Source organism: Amphiura filiformis, chromosome 15 (genome assembly GCF_039555335.1).
Source record: "Amphiura filiformis chromosome 15, Afil_fr2py, whole genome shotgun sequence".
Taxonomy (NCBI): Eukaryota; Metazoa; Echinodermata; class Ophiuroidea; order Amphilepidida; family Amphiuridae; genus Amphiura; species Amphiura filiformis.
In genome coordinates this window covers 53,525,458-53,534,142 of record NC_092642.1, presented here as the reverse complement: position 1 = coordinate 53,534,142, position 8,685 = coordinate 53,525,458, and the positions used below count along the sequence as shown (strand labels likewise).

General features: G+C 36.7%; 1 protein-coding gene across 1 annotated transcript; it reads right to left on the bottom strand.

Annotated features, from left to right (window-relative positions):
* Positions 1–3,995: 3,995 nt before the first annotated feature.
* Positions 3,996–8,323, bottom strand: LOC140171045 (NXPE family member 3-like). The gene is made up of 3 exons (XM_072194224.1): positions 7,596–8,323; positions 4,980–5,048; positions 3,996–4,895 (listed from the first exon to the last, which is right to left on the bottom strand). Exons 1-3 carry the CDS (start codon positions 8,321–8,323, stop codon positions 4,229–4,231), a joined length of 1,464 nt encoding a protein of 487 aa, XP_072050325.1. The 3' UTR covers positions 3,996–4,228.
* Between the last annotated feature and the right edge of the window lie 362 nt (positions 8,324–8,685).

The window sequence follows — 8,685 nt, the reverse complement described above, 5'->3', positions numbered from 1 at the left end:
TTTCTTTCTTTCTTCTCTTTCTTTCTTTCTTCCTTTCTTTTTCGTTCTTTTTCTTTCTCTCTCTCTTTCTTTCTCTTTTTCACTATTTCTTTATTCTTTCTTGCTCCTTTCTTTTTAGTTTTTATTTGATTGATTCGCTGACTGCAGTGAATCGTGATTGATTGTTTTTTACTTTATATAATTCAGAAAGTCTGTCTTGTTGAATATTCTTCCCAAATTCGATTTGCAAATAATTGCTTTTTGATATTGTTGTTGATGTTATTGTTGTACCCTATTACATTGTAATAGCAGCATTGATTTACTTCATCAAAGATATCAAGGCTATAAATTCAAAATCAACACATTTTCCAGGGCGTAGCTTGACGAAGTGCCCCCAATCAATTTTAAAATTTATAAAATCCTTATGAAAATTGCCGAAAACAGCTTGTGCCCCTCCCCCGGCATCCGACCCGACATGCCGCCCCTCATGACACCCCCGCCCCGACTCACGAGCTCCGGGCACGAGCTAAGTCAAGTTTCATGTCTTGACCGTGGATCGATATTCTATTGTAAGTAGGCCTACATGTACGTCCCAGTACGCTTGTTCATTTTCTGCATGGCTGTTTCTGTTATGAACTTACGCCCCTCTGAAATCAAGCGCATGAAAAGCTCTCGGCTAACCTTAAGGGATCTAAAATGAGCGTTTATTGCGTTTCGATAGTATTTTTTGTGGCACATGAGAGCACCTCAGACCTATCGAATTGTATTCTGAATACGAAGCATGTCTTTCTGATATCAAATAATTTTCATTTTTTGTTTTTCTCAATATAATACAAATTTTATGACAAATTATAAATATTTGATATTTATCGAATTTTTGATATATAACAGTCCTCGAAGTAAATTATATAAATCTAATGATATATTCTTAAAGTGTATGTAGCAGGAGGAAAAAGCCGACGGTCAATTGAAAATTTTGACCTTTCATATTGAAGATATGGATTTTTTCCCAAAAAGACCTAATTTTTTTGGTGTTTTGGGGAAAAAATCCATATCTTCAATACGAAAGGTCAAAATTTTCAATTGATCGTCGGCTTTCAACCCACCTACATACACTTTTAAGTATAAATCATCAGATTTATAAAGTTTACTTCAAGTACTGTTAAATATCAAAAATATCAATTTTAATGATTTGCCATAAAATGTGTATTAAATTGCGAATTTCAAAATTCAAAATTATTTGATATCAGAATGACATTCTTCGTATTCAGAATGCAATTCGATATGTCTGATGTGCTCTAATGTCCCAAAATAAATACTGTCCAAACGTTCATACCCCAGCCCTTAAGTGAATGGCAAAATTATAACACATGGGGTGACTCCAAATTTGTAATACGTTATCAAAAACAAATTTTGAAAGTATTTTACGTCGGAAAAAATATTCAACGACGGAAACGTTTACAAAATAATCACAAAGTTAAACAAAGTAGGCAATTTTGCTGTACAATAGTCTCATGTTGTTCCGCCTTTGCATTCAAATGTATAGGAAGACCACCAGCTATGTAGCACTGTCTACAAGTTGTTATGGCAGCGCGGAGGTGGTCACGTGCGTATTTATAAAAACGTATTTATAAATATTGTCGTAGCATACTGTTTAACGTAAAAATATAATACAACACTAGCACTTGAATAAATTTTACGTAATCCGAAAATATACCGTGCAGACACATTTATGAAATGGACTTACCTTGATACTCTTGAAATCTTTAGAAAAAACTGGATCGTTCCTCTGTTTACTGTAACCTTTGACCTGTTGTTATAACCCTTCACATTACATTGATCAAAATCAGAAGACGTCAACACAACACAACACCTGAGGAACAGAAGTGTGTTTCTGATTTATCGGCAGGAGCAACTTTTAATAATTATGGTTCTTCATTTGCTGAACTGCTAACTCGCTGTCACCCGGTCTGGTGAAGTATCATGAACATGGCAAATTACGTCTAAATAATCACGCCCTTCTATTTAATTGTGACACATGTTCAGTCATATATATATATATTTATTATTTCCTGTTCCTCGTTTGCAAACTACATTATCAATTCTATGGTCAACTTTAAGGTTAACTTTGGTTGCTAGAAAATAGTGTACAAAACTGTCTTTTTTTCACATCTATCGATCTGTATAGACCTACAGGAAAATTAAGAATACGGTAGGTAGAACTCGAAAGGTATTAAACTGCGCCAAAATTTCACCTCTATTTAATAAATCATTCAATGCAGCATTTTCATCTTAAGTTATTTGGCTAAATTAAGTTGAAAGTATATGTAAATAGCGCCCTCAATTTGCACACAACTATAAAGTTTATAGAATATAAATTACCATAAAAAAGCAGAAAAAGATGAATAAGTTCATTAAGAGACGAAAATATGTATATGTTAAAAATATCTAAAAACAAAAAAGTTAATTATTAGTGTGATAACTGTCCATGTCTAGAATTAAGCGTTATATAATGTTTTGTTAAAAAAATTAATAAAATATCACAAGACAAAGTGCTGTCAGAGATAGTTCCATTTCATCCACAGTGCTATCAACGGTAGTTCAAATTTATACGCAGTACTATCAGAGGTAGTTCTACTTCATCCACAGTGCTAACAGAGGTAGTACTACTACATCAACAGTGGTATCAGAGGTAGTTCTACTCAACCAAAGTCTCTACTTCGCCAATGCAGAGGTCGTTTTACCTCATCCACAGTGCTATCGGAGGTAGATTGACTTCATCCACAGTGTTATTAGAGGTAGTTTTGCTTCATCCGAAGTGCTATCAGTGCAGTGGTAGGGCTACTTCATCCACAGTGCTATCAGAGGTAGAACTACTTTATTCTCAGTACTATAAGAGTAGTTTTAATTCCTCCATATTGTTATCAGGGGTAGTTATACTACATCCACAGTGTTATCAGAGGTAATTCTACTTCATCCACAGTGCTGTCAGAGGTAGTTCTACTTCATCCACAGTGCTATCAGAGGTAGAACTACTTTATTCTCAGTACTATAAGAGTAGTTTTAATTCCTCCATATTGTTATCAGGGGTAGTTATACTACATCCACAGTGTTATCAGAGGTAATTCTACTTCATCCACAGTGCTGTCAGAGGTAGTTCTACTTCATCCACAGTGCTATCAGAGGTAATTCTACTTCATCCACAGTGCTGTCAGAGGTAGTTCTACTTCATCCACAGTGCTATCAGAGGTAATTCTACTTCATCCACAGTGCTGTCAGAGGTAGTTCTACTTCATCCACAGTGCTATCAGAGGTAATTCTACTTCATCCACAGTGCTGTCAGAGGTAGTTCTACTTCATCCACAGTACTATCAGAGGTAATTCTACTTCATCCACAGTACTATCAGACACAGTTCTACTACATTCATCAAATGTAGGTCTACTTCATCCGCACTGCTATCAGAGGTAGTTCTATATAATTTATAAACAATTTTAATTTTTTTACACTTGCTCTGGGAGCACTGAATAGGCCTTTAATGACGGGATATAACTTGCTACTCTAACTTGCAAACCACCGTGAATCTCTGTGGAAGATATGAGAAACCTCGGACAGATGGTATTTCTTTTCGCGGATTTCTATCCCAATTTCTATATTGTTACCTTTTCGTATATGAAAATAATATAAGGCCCCGGTGCTCAATCTCGCCGATTAACTCTGCGTCGTCTCGGAGCATTTCGATGGCTCTCCTGCGGCTTACAGTTTCAAGCCGCAGTACGCCGACGAATTAATATAGTGTAGCCATATCCCTGGTTGCGAAATCGCGAGCAGTTATGGGCATCGAGTTCGCAACATCTTGTCATCTTCTTGTTCTGCGGTTTGCCATTCATTACTCGAAACCTTTATATTAATGTTTATTGTAGTACCTACTTGAGTTTACTCACTGTGAGCAATTTACGGACCAGTCGATATAATCCGGCAAAGAATCAACGAACTCAAGGCCACTAATTTGTCAGGCTATTGTTGTCAAGTGTTATAAGCCGGTTGCGAGAAATGCAGGAGTTGGGCCGATCAAGCCGATGAACGGGTCACTGAACATGGCTTTTCATCGAGCAGACACACATTTTGTTAGTGCATATCGCAACAGTATTTTATTTCTCAGCATATGTGCATCGGCGTGGGTCTGCGGCTTAGGTTCCAGGCACGCCGAAGAGTTAATCGGCGAGATTGAGCACCCAGGCCTAAGAACCACTAATCATCAGAACACAAAAAAGAGAGTGCCATATCTGTTTCTTGTGCAATTACATCTACATTTGGATGTATTCTATAACCACTGTGATGACCAATTGTCATATCCCAAACGTCGATAATTGTCACATTGTCTATACCAGACATGACCTCTCGCATAACTTGATCCAAGCTCCAATAATACCAAGGTGTACAGTTTCTATTTCCCCAGTAATCTATTGTGTTTGCAGACTTGATGAGAACACGCGCGTAAGCATTTCTTGATTGTAATCTTTGAATTGAATCTTTTATTTTATACAAACGATTTCTATAGTAATCGAGGCTTGTACCTGAAAAATGTGCCCAGATGGTAATAAACACCACCACCTTCTTATCACTCTCAATGTCGTCAATTCTATTTGGAATATATTCAATGTCTTTCACCAAAGCTTTGTGTACATGTACCTTAACTGGATATCCATGCCAATTATATTTAAGATGGATACCATGTGTCTCATCAACTGCCATATTTGGTCCAAGACCACTCATTGCATGCAGCTTTTCAACTTTACTTTCTTTTAAAATAAACCGCGCAAAATGTTCGTACCATTGACGAATAGTTGAATCACCAAGGAAATACAGGGTGTGATTTTGTAAACATTTGGTTATTTCCGGTAGTCGCAGATTGTCACTTTGGCAAACTACATCATATTTCCCTCGATGGGGTGGATAGGCTTTATTTTGTAAACATTTTCTTATTTCTGTGGATGTGTACTCTCTATTATGGCAAACTAGGGAATGCCACACGTCTTTGTAATAAAAACCGGCAACACCGTGGTTGGGTCTGGTTTAGTAGCTCCCAAAACACATGGTTGTAGCTCCTTCGCCACGCATTTTGAAACCGTAGCGTCTGAAATGTCAATAATTTATAATAATTAACTGATAGTAAACAATACCGATTATGGTTGGGATAAAAATAAGTTTCTTTACGTAACATACAAAAACTTAATGGGTTTTGGTAGCGCAAACCACGATACAAGCAATAAGATGCATAACAATCTTAAAAATGAAAAGACAATGCAAATTCAAACATTACAAAAACTAAATTAAATCCAGACTTAAACAAGTGGGTTTAAGCCGCAATTTGAATTGTGAATTATTATAAAATCGTCACCGATCATTTACAAAATGAACAAAAATTTTGAACAAAAATTAAGGAATTTTCAGTTTTTATAGATGAATATGAAGGAATATTACTTACTATTGGATGGTATCACATCTATGGGCACAGTTTTTGAGGTTACCACTGCCGGTCTGTGTAGAAATACATAATAATGACTCAATTAATTACTGAAAATGTTCATCAGGACTGTTATTAGTAGTTTGATACGTCTACCACTACGCGTGTTTTCTGACGACGTTGTTCTCTCACGGCGGGTGTTCTCTTACGATGTTGTTCTCTCACAACATGTTAATCTCCCACGACGTTAGTGTTCTCCAACAACGTTGATCTCACGCGACGTTAAGGCGCCCGCGCTGTTGATCTCCCACGACGTTATTCACGCCGACGTCACACCACTGATCGAGAATATGAACCATCGCAACGGGTTACCGTTTATTTTTGAAAAAGAAAAAAATGTTTCGAAACAATGAAGGTTTCTATGCGTATAAACGGGCTTATTTCTTAGAAGAAATACACGATACCAATCGTTTCCATACCGACAAAATGGACCAGTTAGAAAGGCTAATTCAGACCAGAAAACACGACGATTAGAAAACTTTAACCGATTAGCCACTCGAAAGGGAAGACATAATTTTGGAATTTAAAACGTTGAGCGAAAATCTACTTGTCGGCTGCAGAAATCCTTACCAGTTATCTTTCATGGTATTAACGCACGGAGGTTACGACGTTCAGCGCCCGAATATCTTTCCAGTTTTAGTTATAGCAAATATCGATATATTGATATAAAGGAGCTTGTGAGAGGATATGACAAAATCACATTCACGTGCTGACGGGAGAAGATACGAAGCGCGCGACTAGACGCATATAAATCGATACGAACAAATACGACAAAATCCCATAGACTTTACACATGCTGACGAGGAGATACGAAACGCATGAAAAGACGCATAGAAATCGATACGAACCAAATACGATCAAATCCAACAGACTTTGCACACGCTGGCGAGGAAATACGAAACACTCGATGATTATAGAGGCATAAAATTCGATACGAACGAAGGTGAAATCAGCTGTGAAATTAGCCAATGACCACGCGTCGTGAACACGAGTCTATGGGATTTCATTTGATGTAACTAAAACTGGAAAGAAATTCGGGCGCTGAACGTCGGAACGTCCATGTGTTGATGCACTGAGATAAACTGGTAATGATTTCTGTAGTCGAAAAGTACATTTGCGCAAAACTTTTTAAATCCCGAAATTATATCTACCCTTTCGACACGGTTGTTTGATGGCATGTAAAACTGAGTCATTTTAAAGAAAAGTTAAAAAATGATGATTAAATATTTATCTAAAATCTTGTTTGCATCTTTAAGGGGTAGACACTTGTAAAATGGTATTATAACATCAGTTAACAGACTAACAAATGACAAGGGTATTTTCAAAAGACTTTATCATGAAATGTAAGGTAAAACTCATATTATTCGGCTAATTTAAATTTAAAATATATGTTAATAGCGCCCTCAATTTGCACACGTTTATAGAACTAAAATTGCCACAAAAAAGCATGAAAAAAGATGAATAATTTGATATAGGAAAGAAAATCTACGTTAGAGGTTGCTACAAAATATATGTGTATATTCAGTTTATTACTGTGGTAGCTGTTGGTATTATTCAGGTCTAGAATTAAAAATTATAAGAATGTTTTGTTAAAAATATAAATAAATGAGCACATCAAACAACCGTGTCGAGCGGCCAATCAAGTAACGTTTTATAATCGTCGCGTTTTCTGATGGTTTGAATTAGCCTTTCTAAGGTCATTTTGTCAACGTTGAAACGATTGGCGTGAACAATGTCGTGGGAGATCAACAACGCGTGAGAACATCGTCGTGGGAGAACAACGTCGTAAGAGAACACGTGTCGTGGGAGAATAACGTCATGTTAGACGTATTAATTACTGTTATTGAAACTTTACAGTATTTCTATTCTATTTTGCAAAGTCCTTTCGCACTGGCCGACCGATCGCGTAAAAAAGAACCAAACACCTCAAATAAAGAAAGTCCACAGAAATGTAGAATTTTGTCAACAAAGTTCTTTCATCCTAACATAACTATATGGCAAATCAAATGTTCCAAAATATTTTAAAAACTATTTTTCCCTAGATCATAGGTTTATTTATCAAAAAGTACGAAGGAAGCTAAGCCTACTCACCCAGAGATAAGCCGAATTTCGTCTTCAGATATCAAGTCGCCTATATATTCATAATCCCAAGTACTGGTATGTTGGAAATATGTGTCACATGATAACATCTTTGGTTTGACACAGAACCACGGGAAACTGGTCCGATCATCAGTAAAATTACAAAAAGTCATGTTTGCAAATTTCTCTTTAGGATTAATATACATGTCAGTTGCTATGTAACAAGGTGTTTTGACCGATGTTGTATGTTCTCCAGCATAAAATTCAGCTCCGTAAACAACTCTGGCGGGGAAATTGTCGCGTATACGTTTCATGACATCAACGGCTTCTGCTGAATGGACAAGCTGAATTATGATCTTAACTTGTCCGGCCCAGTGAAGGCGGAACTTTGCGGTGTAAGTGCCATTGAAATGATCTATTATTTTATCAGCTGCAGCACTCGCACGTAATGCATGAATCCAAGCAAAGAAGAAATCACCACCATACACTTTGCTTTCGTTTTTGGCGTTTCTGGCCTCAATGGATACTTCGATAGTATCACATAAATAGTATGGCTTGTTAGATTTGACAAAGTAATATGAAAGTTTAGGACTGGTAGGAAAATCCAGTGAAATATTCACTTGTTTAATGTCGGGTGTTGGTATCCGTGATGTCAGAGTTGGATAGTCGTCCCCATCGTGTTTATGTGAAGTTGCTGGTGCAAACCGTCTGAGAGGTTGATTGGGAAACCCTCTACCCATTGTTGAATTGCTAAATACCTGCATATAAAACAATTAAAAGAAAATGCGATTTGGATTCTGAAAAGCTACTTGACTTTAAACCTAATCTGTACACATTTTAGGAATGTTTTTTGCAAATTGTCCTAAAAAACGATGAATAATTAGGTTTCCTAAACAATACACCCTTTTTTAAACCAAATGGTCATGAAATTGAGGGCCACCATGCACCAATTAACCAAAATAACTGAAAATGCACGCCGAGTCTAAACTAAATAGCTGGAAATGAATCCCGAATCTGCCGCACAATGTACCGATGACACAATGTACCGACGATATCTCCCAACGAGTGTAAATTGTGAATAAATTACCTTCATATTTTTTTT

Bases quoted from the DNA above. Each gene is read 5' to 3' on its own strand.
- LOC140171045 (XM_072194224.1), bottom strand. From the start codon at position 8,323: ATGGGTAGAGGGTTTCCCAATCAACCTCTCAGACGGTTTGCACCAGCA. The intron at 5,049-7,595 runs GTGAGTAGGCTT...CTACTAAACCAG, and splicing joins GAAATTCGGCTTATCTCTGG to ACCCAACCACGGTGTTGCCG. The intron at 4,896-4,979 runs GTACACATCCAC...AGTTTGCCAAAG, and splicing joins CTAGTTTGCCATAATAGAGA to TGACAATCTGCGACTACCGG.